This window comes from Taurulus bubalis (assembly GCF_910589615.1).
Source record: "Taurulus bubalis genome assembly, chromosome: 13".
NCBI classification, from domain to species: domain Eukaryota; kingdom Metazoa; phylum Chordata; class Actinopteri; order Perciformes; family Cottidae; genus Taurulus; species Taurulus bubalis.
Window position 1 is genome coordinate 11,196,304 of NC_136601.1, and position 14,347 is coordinate 11,210,650.

At 40.7% G+C, this 14,347-nt stretch overlaps 1 protein-coding gene across 1 annotated transcript in view; it reads left to right on the forward strand.

Moving 5' to 3' along the window:
* Window positions 1–2,526: 2,526 nt before the first annotated feature.
* Window positions 2,527–14,347, forward strand: part of kdrl (kinase insert domain receptor like) — a gene marked incomplete at its 5' end in the record, with an annotated part of 41,477 nt that continues 29,656 nt past the window's right edge. The window contains 5 exons of the mRNA XM_079228437.1: window positions 2,527–2,590; window positions 8,928–9,018; window positions 10,416–10,630; window positions 12,110–12,237; window positions 14,124–14,289. Of these exons, the coding sequence (XP_079084563.1) occupies window positions 2,527–2,590; window positions 8,928–9,018; window positions 10,416–10,630; window positions 12,110–12,237; window positions 14,124–14,289 (664 nt within the window). The remainder of the gene's footprint in view (window positions 2,591–8,927; window positions 9,019–10,415; window positions 10,631–12,109; window positions 12,238–14,123; window positions 14,290–14,347) is intronic.

Here is a 14,347-nt window from a genome sequence, read left to right on the forward strand (position 1 = left end):
GTATAATCTTTTGGAGAGAGCATCAGATCTGTGTTTACATGCATGACAAATTGTATGCATGATTGTTGGTTTTCGGATTGTTTTAGGCTTTCCAACTAGTGCAGACCTCTGGACCCTGGCTTAAAAATAAAACAATCTATAACATTGTTCACATGAAATAAATTGTTTTGTTAATATCGTGGCCTATCAATCTTATTTTTCCACCAACATTTACTCCGTAAAATGATATGCCCTGCTTCCAAGGCTGCAGTATGAATGGGGTCTGGAGACTATGGCATTGTTTCAACTCGAGACTGACAGTCATTTGATCAGCAGGCAGGCAGGCAGACCCCCTTTACCCCTCTGCAGAAAAACAACAACTTTGTTTCTATCGGGGTTATTCACTGAAGAAGACTTTGCTGTTGGGGCGAAAGGAAGAGAACATGCTGTGTGTTTAGAACCAGTTAGTCCCCCATAGTGTGTTTTGAACACGAGATTTTAAAATAATACACTTCAAACCCACCCCATCAGCTAGCAACTTCCACCAATTGTTCATCAGGAGATGTATCTGCTGCCCTCTTGGCCAAGTGGGAATGTCTCCTTTACTGAAGACTGAAATGTGAACACACACTAAGAAGATTGTTGAAATAGACAAGGCAGTTTCTTGCAAACCTCAGCTCTTATTTTTATATTTAGTGAGTTTCCTTTTCTTCAAAGGTGTAAGCCTATAGCATATAATCTTTACTATTATGTCACCATTCAGACCTGAGAGCCCATGTCTTGTCGCCATTTTCTTGAGAATAATACTGTTTGACAGTCTTGTTAATTTTATGCCACGTTAAGCTAATTCCCAAGTCTACAAAGTGAGAAGGGTGTCTTTAATGTTTTTTCACTACCAGATTGTGATAGTGAGGGTCCACTGTCAAAATGTGAACAAAGTAGCATTAGAACAAAGTAACGAGACGCACAACAATCTGATATGGACCCCTTTATTGGATTAAACCACACAGAAGAGAGCTTTTTGTGTGCTCGTTGCACCAAATATGGACCTACTTTTTCATATCCTTGAGTTATTTTGTGCAGAGGCAAATGTTTGAATTATTGACTTGTGACTTGGTCTCTGAATCCCAGAATGCAAAAGGATTCCAATGACCGAGATGTTATAACTTGTTTTTTTCTCATATGGCTTTTCACTGTTTTCCTGCTCCAGGAATGGAAGAGTGGCGCTCATCACATTGCACCACTTGTGCTGTGCTTAATCCCCGCGCTCAAGATCCAGTCCCCAAAATGGTGGCTGTTCAGTGTGTGGGCGGAAAGGTGAGGGCAGGATGTTCTTATTTACAATGCCTGCTACTGTGACCTGCAGCAGCAGAGCGATTGTTGTGGTGATAAAAGAAAACAGTCTGCAGCACATCCACACACTGCAGGGTACTGCTGGACAAAAGAAGATTATTTACATTGATATAAAAAGCAGTGTGTCCTGTTTTTGAAGTTAAAAATAAATTCAGCAAATATTTATTTTAAACACTTGAACAGATAGATTCGATCTGATATTGCAATGATTGCTAACGTTTTACTCTATTTCCCCGTAAAACAAGATTACTGCTGTTACCTTTAACCTCGTTTTTTTTATTATCAAAGGCAGTTTACACACAAAGGTCAGATGAAAAAAGTGTAATGATCTACTTCTACTAATTTAACTTCAAACAGTCATTTAGAAACATATTCTGACCACAGATCAATGAGCTGGTATTAATCATGATTGAAACAATGCTGTGATAAACCCATGTTAGGGTCATTTCAGTTGCCTTTCAAGTGGAGTTTTCAACTGAACATAAATAAAATTACTGTGATTTTCAATTGCAAATGTTTATGTTTAATGGTGTACCCCTGTACCATTTGTAGGAGTCACACATCACGTTGTGTACACAATGTGTTGCACGATTAGCATAGATAATCATGATTGCTCATGAGGTTATCGCCTCCTCAGGAGCCTGAAGGAAGGAGTCTGTCCCCCCCAAAAGAGTGACGTTGCGTCCTTCCTCCGTGTCTCCATAAAACGTGCCTCACGCATGGACTGTAAGTGTTGCACAGAGGCGAAAGGGAGGAGAAATTGTCCAAGGCGCGCATGAAAAGCAGTGAGCAGATTAATCTGGTTTTTGTAGTCAGACCACTCACTCAACTTTTATTTTTCGCAAACCCCTAAATTTAATTCATCTTACTTTTTGTGGGGTGTTCGAGAGCACCTGCCTCGAGGATACAGCGGTACATCCGTCTCCTCTTTGCCGGATCGGGAGTTGGACCCAGCTGCGCAGGAGCTCCCCTGCGAAACGCGCCATGGGAAACGGGAGAACCACTGCCGCTTTTTGCATGTACACCTGAGGGGTTTTGTGGATAAACAACACGTTTTAAAAAAAGAAAAAAGACGCATCTTTGATTTGCTCTTTGAGACTTTGTTCAGTCACGCGGAATCATAAGCTCCTGCCAAGGACTCTTATTACTTTATTTCTAACACCACGGTGTGGATTTCGGTGAAGAGCCGCCAGGATGGTCTCATCCGACTGTTTCAGATTGTTCGTTGTCATCTTGTGTGGTTCATCATTCACAAATGGTAAGACGTCATTCATGCTCATACAAATCCATTATTAACGCGTTGTATCGTTTTATGCATGAAAGAAGAGAGTTTTAAGATCGCACTGTTTGACTTTTAGATTCATTTCAATGAATGGATGAAAGCATGTTGTTTAACAGATAATTGACCAAATCAGCTGTCATTGATCAGAAGAAGTAAGTCGAGTGGCTTTTTTATTCATATTAATGATAATCTTATTCTTACTAACTTTAAGCTGCTACCAATAGTTAATTATTGTATACTTACATTTGTGGAAGATGTTTTTATTGTTTATAGATATTTCAGTGTTTTATATTTCAGTAGAATATCCAATTTGAATGTTTTAGGAAAATGATGTGCCCAGGCTGTCATTGGAACTGCAGTTCTCACTTTAGCCGCCAGAGGTAGTCTCGTCCCGTTGTAATTGGGTGATTATTCATGTCAATACAATGTGTTGACTAACAGATGAGGAGACTATATTTAACATCATACTCATTTTATTGATGACATTTTGATTCGTTTGACTTGTATTTTTTCCCAGACAGTCTGATATTTCAAATCAGCCCGAGCTATATATTATAGAAAAACATCTATCCAGCAATTGTTATCTGTGAGTGAACAGGATGGGAAGGGAGAGCCTGTTTCTTCAGAGAGCACAATCAGCTTCATTGTCTCAGTGTCACTGCACAAAAACAAGATAGATAGATAAACGGTGGATGTTCTTCCACCTTGTGCCAGGTCTGGTGTGCCACTGAGATACACACGAAGCCTTCCTCACCATTCCCAAATAAACAGTCTTTCCAAACAAAGGAAATGCCCCCCCTCGTCACACACACATACGTACATGCTTTTAGCCTATGAAGCTTTGTCTACGATGTTTTTAAGTAGATTTCCTTCACTGTCCACACACAAAGCGTGGGAAAGACACAAGGAGGAAGCGGACGTAGGGGCAAGAGGCAGCTTGGAATTGTTCTGGCGAGTAAAGGTCACGGAAATGTGACACGCTACCTGAGCAAAGATTTCTTCCCGGAGCTCCTTGTGCTTGTATTGAGCGATGTCAAACTGCATCCACATGACAATGGCAGGGAGGACAGGAGGGTATTGTTCCTGCAGGGGAGCTACTGGCTGGTAGAGCCATTGGTGGTGCATCAACATCTTTCTATTGAGGTGTGTAACCGATGCATGTGTAAAGTAAGCACACAGCTGCATAGCAAAAAATAATTTATGCTTAACCGCAAATATTTAAGACCCATGCTGCACCCTGTCCGTGTCATACTATTAAAGTTATTAATAGTATGACACGTATGAGATACAGTTTGACAGTCTTCTATTTTTTACATTTTCACTCAAGCAGAAAAGGTAAACTATGTCTAAAAGATAATCTTTGGTATTTTGTTAATAATTAACTTGTAGCTGCTTATAATTGAAAAGTGAGCACAGGTCAAGTGTGTTGCTTAGTGACCTTTTGACACCAATTTAAATGAAGCGTAACGGCTCAGACTGAGAGAGGGAACCTTTTTTGCAGCTCTCTGCAACACGATGCTTGCATTTTAGATTTATTTCAGTCGGCCTGTTTAATGGTCAATGACTTTCAAGCCTTCTGCAAATCACTTGGGGTATGATGCATGTATTATTGATTCAGTGAACTGTGTCTGTGAAGTTCATAGATTGCATGCTATATCCAGGTCGTTAACTACAATTATGTATTGTGTTATACTAGATCAATCTTCTAAGAAAAGAGTTATATTTGTACATTTACATGGTTTTAGTCAGTGGTGTTTTAGGGTACAGGCCAAATCCTGGAAAAACAAAGTGATGATTGGAAGAAATAGTGATTGAAGGGATGATTGAATTTGACCCTGGAAGCTGCGTTGTTATTTTATTGTCCTAAATTCCATTCACTCATCATGGTCGTAATTCCTTTTTATTAGTCTACATTATGTTGTATTAGTCAAACATCTGTTTTTCTAAGATGATGACAGTGTTTGTTTGTTTCTTTAAGTCGTCTTTCTAGCAGCGTGAGTTGATGTGTCAAATTAGTTTGGGAGTTTTTTTCTTTCTTTCCTGCTATGACACTTGAGATGGAGTGGAAAATGGGAGAGATGAGAGGTCAACCAAGTTCAGGGGGGGCTCAATGCTCAGTGGCGGTACGTCTAGGTCCGCACAGGCAGCACAAGAAAAACACATCCATGCACGCAAACACACTCACAGACACTCACTCACCTGGATTGAGGGTTTTACCAGCAGATCAGAAAAAGCCATGCCCTTTCACAGGGATTTAACTAACAAATTGCTTCGTGTAGCTGTTCTTATGTGATTGCAGCATCTGGTCCATAGTAGGCATATCCATCCTGAGCCAGCAATATATTTTCTTTGAATCTTGCATGAGATTTCAATTTCAAGGAGCTTCTGTCTGCCAACTAGTCTTAATCATATGTTATGGAACAGGAATCCTCTGGTTTTACCATTTTGCAGTCTCATGCAGGCAATTCCTGTTTGTTGGCACTACTCAACTTTATATAACCTAGAATGGCCACCCATCATGGCCAGATGTTCATTTATTTTGCTTTTTTAAGAGCAGTCTGGGGAATTTTTGCCTCCTAATCTCCAATGGCTAATATACGGCTAATAAAAAAGGCACTCTCCCTAACTGTTGTCTTAACCTTGCAGTTGGCAAAGTGGACGGGAGAGAGAATACAGACCACAAAGACCATGTAGCAATGGTAGTTACTACTTATTTTGGCAGGTGGTCTCAAGTCTTGTCAAGGTTTCATCTTTGTGTTGTCATTTTGTTGTTTTTCTTGAAAATCTCAACCTAAAGGCCACTTTACATGAAACATCACAGGCACAAAACACCAAGCAGGGTCGTTCACAAGTGAAATAATAACTTCAATAATTAAGATAACTATTTTGTGTGTATAATTATTAGACCATCAAAAGGCTAAACAGATCGCGTGCTATACATCTACACTTCAGGACAGGAAGTTCAACCCAGTGGCCGTTGCAGATGGACAACCTTTTGCTACTGTTTCGCTGCTATCACCACAGCTGCTTTACAGCTAAGATGACTCACCATTAGTGACCCTGCACTCTTTTGTGAGGCTGTAATTCACGCTCCACCCTTTCAATGTCTTTCATTGTCACAGGAGTACATGGAATAAATTGGCACGGTTAAATGAGGGAAATATCATGCTATATTGTTACTTTTGCCTTGAACACACCAAAAACAGATCGACTGTGAAGATAGTCGTGTTGTTTCATGACGGCACAGGAAGTTGGGGAGATGAAGTGTACTCTCTGCAAAAGAAAAGGGAATTCAGCACATTATTTCCTGCACTTAAAGGCATGCGACTTGGGGTTTCCCGTCATATTTAGTACATTAATCTCATACAGTAGTAGTTTTTTATTATGCAACACCAGGCATGATCTACTGATGACATGATGCAACAGCAAGGATGGTGACATCTTACCAACAGTTATGCCAGCTCACAATGTCCTTTCTTCTCACATTTTACCTCAGCTTTCTTATTCTTATTCACATATTACTCTATTTGTTGTATGTTCAACCTATAGTTCTGTAACGTTGTAGTAAAATGATAACTCTGTGCAGTTATTGGATTGAAGTATCAAAATAGTAGGCGGCAAATCAGTCCAGAATTATTAGAAATAAATATCAACAAGATGTATAATAATAAAACAATTAGGACTGACCCCACTTTTAATGCTTGTTCATGCTGAATTATGTATTTTTATAATACACATCTCTCATAAACACAATATTAAAAATGATGCATTTGCACGATTCTTTGTGGAGAAACTACATTTTACAGATAAACCAATCAACAATAGATTAGTTTACTAAATGAAATCAACTAAGAATGTCTTTGGTCAAGGACAGCCCAAAATAGTATAGCTAGCAGGAGCACTTCACTCAGATCATCTTACCAGAGCGGTGTAAACTATATTGTCACCAGGTAAATAAATTTGACACAAAACAATTTTTCTAGTTGTATATTTTGACATTTGATGAAAGGTAAGCATAAAAGCGTCTTGGGTCAACAATTTCTGCTGAACCTCTGGCTTACATTTGTTGAACATTTTTGTCATTGTCTGGCTGTTGTTTGAGACTAAATATTTAAATGGCATTGGACTTCAAACATTTCAGAACAGTGTCCTGGAATCCTACAATGTTTGAATTGTGTGTCTTTATTTTCTGTGAACCTACCACAAATGTTTTCCAAACACCGTGTCCTGTGCCACTTCTCCTCGTCAATGCCAAGTCAGGACAAGGACATACAAATATGGATCTGGTCTAATGTTAACTTGGCCCTGAGACAATAATCAGTTAGATGTTGTGTGACTCAAGACCCCATCATCATTGAAACAGAACCATAAGTCACAGCCTCTGTCTCTGTCTCTGTCTCTCTCTTTCTCTCTCTCTCTCTCTCTCTCTCTCTCTCTCTCTCTCTCTCTCTCTCTCTCTTTCTCTTTCTCTCTCTCTTTCTCTCTCTCTCCCTCATTGTGTTTGTTCCGTGCCTGTCCTCTCCTTAATAACTCTTAATGAGAACCAGCTTCAGGGCTCTTTGAACCAACACAGTAAGCACAATTTCTGGCATTTTTGAGGCTCTCTGCTGGAGGAATGCGGCACACAGCTGTTCCGGGGGGTTAGGGGTGTCTGGACGCTTGCTGAGGTCAGCTTTGGGCAGGCAGTGGGGCAGGTGGGAGTTTTGACGGTGTGGGTATTGAGAGACGGCCGTGGGATGTTTGTTTTTTTCCTCTTTCAGTGGGTTGCTGGAGGCCCCTGCTGATTCATCCATCTGTAGTGTGTTACTGAGGAGAAAATTGTCCAGTTTTAAGAGATGAGCTTCATGTCAGTCCAATTCAAGGTCAGGAAGCTGTTTTTGTTGTTGTTGGTGCTGGTGTTATGTGTTCAAGCAGATGACAACATTCTTACATTGGTTGCTTTTGTATCACAACATCCAAAATGCAGACAGCCCATGACGTCTTGTGCTTTTTATATTGCCGATTTGTATTTATCAGATCCCAGGGATCAAATTCAGTTTGATTCATTATTTGCAAAGTTATCATTGCCAGCAAATTATTCAGTTATATGACTCGCTGCCAATTCACGGATGTGAGGTCAGAAAATACAAACTAGAACATTCTCAAAGGAAATGTGTGTGACCTTTCAGGCGAAATCAACAACAGATAGTTATTAACTTGGGATTTGTAAATTCTGGGATTGTTTATTAAGCTCAGGAAGCTTGAGTTGTATTAATATAATATACAGCTGAACAGAGCGTGATATCCCAGCATGAAAGAGCGTGAGCCACATCCCTTCCCCTCTGTGTAACCTTGGACAATAAAACAATGATGTGCTAATATTCTGTGAGGAAGTCAATATTGAGCACTACTGCCAACACTGGCATCGTCAGCTCATTCTGAGCCCAACAGCTGGTCTGAATAATGGACAAATACTAGCAGCGTTTGTGTTTTTTTATATGTGTGTTTTCATCTGTAAATGCAGGTGTACTTGTATATGTGTGTGCATATACATATGTATCCATCGTGTGTCAGCATGTCAGTAAGCTGTTGTGTAACTCCATTGTCTTTCTTGATTCTGGCTACAAATAATGGTTTCCCTGAAGACTTAATAAACTTGTTTTCAAACCATAATGACAAGCTGTTCAGGGAGCTCAGTGAAAAGAAGGAAATCACATGTGGGACAGCCTCCTGGACAGCAGTGAGAATCAGTGTTTCCAGTGTTGATCACTGTTAATAGGGACCTCTCAACAGTTACAGCTGGCTAGAGGCCACCTTTGATTCAAACATCTCGACCTCGGCTTTCCCCCATGATAGTGCTATTACAATACAGTAATAGCACTTAGAGTGCAAGGGCGATGGTCAATGACAAACTTACTTGTTCCTAAAAGAGAGGAAGGGAACACCCATGAAAGGAGGTTGAGCGGTTAATTTAGAGGAAATGCGTGAAAAGACACTCGACAAGGTCTAACATGCTCCCGGTATCCTCCCTCCCTCTTTTCCACCTTTCTTTTTTTCTGCTCATCCCAGACCACTATTCATTCTACAACTTCCCCTCCCAGCAGTGGAAACACCCCCAGTGTTCTCACAGCGGTCCATCACTTGCATAAGAGGCAGGAGCATGTCGGCGCAAAGTGAACCCACATGCACAGTGCTCAAGTGATTCATGGGGGATTTCCTACAATGTTTTTTGTTGTTTAGTGTAGTGTGTTTAGTAACATTAATGTGATGCTGTCAATGAGCAGGTTTGCAGGCCTTTCTCACTAATAGTGGTCTATGTGTGTGTGTTCAACAGGATATTTGGAGAAAGACCACTCGCCCAAGATTCTGCCCTCTGACAATCCCCTCATTCGACCTAAGGACGAGTCGTTGAACCTAATATGCAGGTATGTAACACACCTATTTGTGTCAATGCCAAGTGAACCAAAAAATTACATTTAAATATGATCGTTACATTCAGTTACGTTAAATCAGTGTTCAATGTCATATTTAGCTAATAACCCACTGAAGGGAGGCACGGGAGAACCAGAACCAGGACTGTGCAGGGAAGACTGTCTGACCCTGCTGCAGTAAAATGGGAGGTTTTCTAAAAGGACACCGGTGCTCGGAAACAACACCACTTTTGGACACAGGGACCGTTAAAATCAACACAAAATGAATATTCCTTGTAGTAGCTTTAAGTACATTTTGTTTGTTACTTTTACTTACCATAACGTAACATTTTCAATGAGAGACTTTTACTTAATTTTGAGGTATTTTTGCAATAGCTTAAATTATCTGAATACTTATTCCACCACTGCATGTATATTTATATGAATATGTAAATCCTAAATCCTAAAAAAAAAAAGTCAGTGTTTGCAATAATTAAAGAAGTGCCCTTTCTTGGTCACTTATCAGAGGTCAGTCGGGAGGAGAGGAGTCAGTGTCTGAACTGTCACTGCAGCCATAAAGTTCAGACTGTTGTCCTATTACATGACAGAAAGGCCAGAGGGGAAATAAACAGCACATGCCTGGGCCTCAGAACACTTGCTGGCTACAAAGATGCTGGGACAATCCTTGTCAGGAACGAGTGTTGGACCACATTTATCAGCCTGTTGCAACTTCCTTTTGGGATGGTGGGACCAAAGTGTGCTGCCTTCACATTTGTTAAGAATTTAGAGAGCCCTGCTTCATTTTGTAGGCCCGCAAGGAATGTTCAGGAACTCATATATATATATAATGTAATGCTTCCCTATAAGGACATATGCTAAGAGGCCTGGCCCATACCGCACCGTCTTGTTTTCTGTCACTGGACGAGAGCTGGAGGTTGCTTGACCCAACATTCTGCAGTCAAAGGCAGTGGTATGCAAGACATGCTTGATGTTCCTCTGGGATCTCTTTATTGAGAGTTTTAAAATGGATGCTGTGTGGAAAGAATGTGTCAGCTGAGCACATCGTTCAGGAGAAGCATGTTCCCATGTGAAAGTTCAAGTAACTGAATGACTTGAGATTAACTCAAAATAAACTTGAAATGAACTTCAAGTCAGAAAGTTCCAAGGGGAGAACATCCGCTGCCTAAATTAAAAAGCTTGTTAGTTGCCAACTATGACACTTTTTCTCGAAATGGATCAGACTTTTTTTTCTCCAATTCTTTGTTTCCAGAGAACAGATCAACTGTAATGCGAAAAATAACATATTTGATAGTACATATTGTTTAAAATATTCTACACAAAGTAGTCATCAAACGGTAAGGAATATTCTCTTTGTATTCATCTAATATTGTCCCTCTTCTGTCTCCTGTCAGAGGTCATGGGCTGCTGCACTGGACACTTGGTGATCCCAGTCGATTGAACTCAGAGGGCGTGAAGGTGGAGCAGTGTGATTCCAGAGGACACTCTCACTCACACTGCAGCAAACTGACAGTCACAAACTTAATTGTAAATGACACAGGAAGCTACAGCTGTAATTACTCCAAGAAGGGCTTAGAACACATCAGCTCGATCTACGTCTACGTCACAGGTGAGACCTGCAAAGTGGTCTGACCACTTCAGATTATCTGTCTTTTTTATCAAATGCAGTAAATGAACCAGTGGGAATAAGAGAACATCAGAGAAACCTGTGCAGTCTCTGATAGATGTATGACACTGACTTTTTACCCTCCAGTTAAGAATCTACATCATTTTCTAGAATGCGAAAAAGAGAATGTAATTTTGTTTAGAAATACAAAGAATTGTTCTATAAACTAAACCCCAGATGAGAGGGATTTGTTGTTTTTCTTCAATCTAAGATTTAACTATTTGTTTTTATGAAAGTCAGGACAGTTTTTCACAGGGTGATTGTCATCTGCTGACGCCAGTGGCAGCCAAACAGTGGCTCATAAGGGACAGAATAAGAAGGCTAATCTGATATTTCCCGCAAGATACGAGAGCTGGGAAAAAATTGTCAGCGAGAACGGAAGAGAAAGCAAAAGAAAAAAGTTGAAAAGGGGAAGAAAGTGTCAAAGAAAGAAAGAAGGAAGGATATACAGAAAAGACAACATTTTGCAATTGTACACACTTTGCATGACTCAAAGTGAGTTATTGAGTTATTCTTGGAAACTGACTTTAATCTAAATGCATTCAGATTATAATGTCACAGCTCTCCTTCTCAGAAAGAGAGAGATGAGGTGGTTTCTTTGCTACTATGCTCTCTTCTTGAGGTGGAAGGGTGAGTGTGATCACACAGGAAGTCCTGGTCATTTCCGGCTCCAGCTACTGTTTTCAGAAGTCTCCGCTAAAGTGTCACATGACACCAGTTACAGTTACAGGATCATTGAAATGGAGATTGGTGTTGGCATAAGGAGAGACAATTTTGAGTGTCAAGTCAACCTCAGCCCATTTTAGCTGTGTGCTTTTTGACATTTATTATAATATATATAAAGAAATTAAATAAAGATAAAATCATGAAATATTGGTCTAAGGGTTGTGCAATAGCTGTAGACAATGGCTAAACTACATGCTGGATGCACTTTGTTCCCTCTCTGTGAATGTGGTTCCCAGGCCGCCTGCTGTGCCTGTGTTTAGTCTAACGCTTTCTTTTCAAAGCCCTTCAGCTGTTTATTACATCATTTTCCATGCTTACTTTTCAAATAATGGTTCCTTTATCACACCACTACTGCTTGACCTCACACCAATTGCAGACTATTTGTGTAGTCGTACATTTCCCACAGCGGGCGTGTGATGCCTGGCTGCCCAGAAGGAACACACCACTAGCCTGATTACTCTATCTGTGCTCTGCTGCCTTATCCGGTTAGAATGAACTGATCCGAGATATGTTCTCTGTGTTGGATGCCCTGACATTACCCTGATTCGATTGCACAGCTAAACTCAGCTCTAGCGTTCAGGACAACAGCTGTGAATGTGCTACAAAACGTGGCCACATCTGCTTAGAAAATGCGATTTCTGACTGACCAGTATTTTAGATTTCACTTATTTTATTTTATTTTTTTTTGTCTTTCAGATCCCGAGCAACCATTTGTGGAGCCCTATCATCAGACATTTAAAGTCTTGTTCTTCTACAGGCATGAGACCAGCCTGGTGGTTCCCTGCCGGACGTCCTCTCCCGATGCTGTTGTTACACTCACAGGGGTAAGGTGTCTCAGAGACGAAACACTTTACACCTTCTGCTCATGATTTGGCTGAATTTAGTAATACACTGTATGTGCTCCATAGTTGCACATTGATTTAGAAGTAAATCACTCAGTACGTCATCTCAGAAAGCCAGATTGCTATTAATACCACAGCAGGGTATCCTTATTGTATCCTTGGCGTCTTTGGCACTCTGTGCTTCAGGCATCTTGCTGGTTCTCACACCCTTTGTGTGTTAAATCACTTTAGCATACAGAAACAGACCAGAGACAGTGGCTTGTCTGAGTGAAGCTCAGGGGCGGCGATGGGAGTCATTCTGTCTGCTTCCTGTAAGAGCAGGAAGGTGTTCCAAGAGTGTTTTTCCCAGAATAGACCCTCAGACTAAATTTAGCTTCCCTTCTCTTACAAACATCAGGAAATCCAGTAGAAAAAGAGTACACACTGTCTCCAGTTACAGGAAACAACAGCCAACTTATCATGAGGGTCGTAACGTTTGATACCAGAATGCAGCTAAATATGTCAGTGGAGAAGAGCTCCCTCAGTGATGTGGTTTGCACAGGGCTTTTTGTCTTTCTGTCAAACGTAAGGACCTGGTCGTGGTCACCAAAGACAGAATGAAAACCATCTTGACAGAGTTACCATGCCAACCACAAAGCATGCGCTTTAATATGATTATTTGTAGTGATGGGTATCGTTTTTTCATTTTTTTCGATATCGGTGCTAAAACTATACTTTTAAAACGATACCAGTGCCTAAACGATGCCTGAACCGATACTTAAAAAAACCTTTTATTTATTGCCAAGGGACATTTTTTCTTCAAATTGAACAATATATTAACTGTTTAAAGTATACTGTAGATATAAATAAATACAGACTTCCAACTATAGCTTCAAACCTTTTAACTTCAAACTATGAACAATATATTAACTGTTAACAACAGTTTACAGTATACCTAAATAAATACAACACACACACACACATTCTGTACACAGCTTCAAACTTCAGCAATTCTTTTGCAGCACAAGCATCAGGTGGCTTGATAGGGACCGTGTGCAACAGAACTCCACTCAGAAACTGTTGGATACTACAAACTCTGCTGCTTTACTGGAGTCATCATTAATATTAACTGGGAGAACTTTTCTGAACCAGACGGAGCTGCTCTTGAATTCGACAAACACCAAATGAACCGAGGAACAAACACGTCTCCTAACAATCTCACTTTGTGTCGCGGCTTGGCGTACACGCCTTTCGGCATTTTCTCTGTTAAAAGGTTGATGGCTAGCTAGCTGATGTAGCTATACAAACGATAGGATATCGATACCTGCTGCCATTTCAATCGGCTCAGGCACCGAAATTAAGCACCGAAATCTGCGTTGCGTTTCGGTCTGGTAGGCACCGGTCGTATAGGAAACCGGTGCCATATTAGCAGATTTTCGGTACCCAATCCTAATCATATGACACAGTGGCTGCCGTGCACAGACATATCTGACTCAGATGGCACAGATAGTGGTTGTGTGACCTTCCTGCTGTATGTAAATCTATGGCACTCCTCCTTTCTGCTCATTTTCCTTCCTTCCCTTCCCTTGTCTCCTCTCCCAGCCTAACTTCTGGCCTGAGAACAAACAGCAGCATGCACGTACATCCTTTTTCCGAGTCAACACTGTTTTGTGCTCCATTGCAGAAATGATTACAGAGGTTGTACTCCACAAAACAATACAAACTAATTGTCAGTCCCCAGCTGAGCCCTGTACAGCACACGTTACATGCTAAATGAAGTTGAGTGCATTACACTTCAGTCTGTCTGGCTCAGTGTTCTTTAACGAACATCACAAATGTCACCAAATATATACGGTACTAACAAACTCTCTATACTCTCTTGATTGCAGCCCCAACCTTTCCCAGAGAAGGTCATTAAGGAAATGGTCTGGGATCCGAAGGTTGGATTTGAGATTCCCTACGATCCCAACACTGAGTATAGCACGCTCACCTGTAAAACCGTGGTCAACGGTCGAGAGTTCAAGTCGATGTACATCCCTATGAGAAGGAGTTTGAGTGAGTTTGTTGTCTTTCTAGCCATCTTGCTCATCGGAAAATATAAATGTGTGTTGAT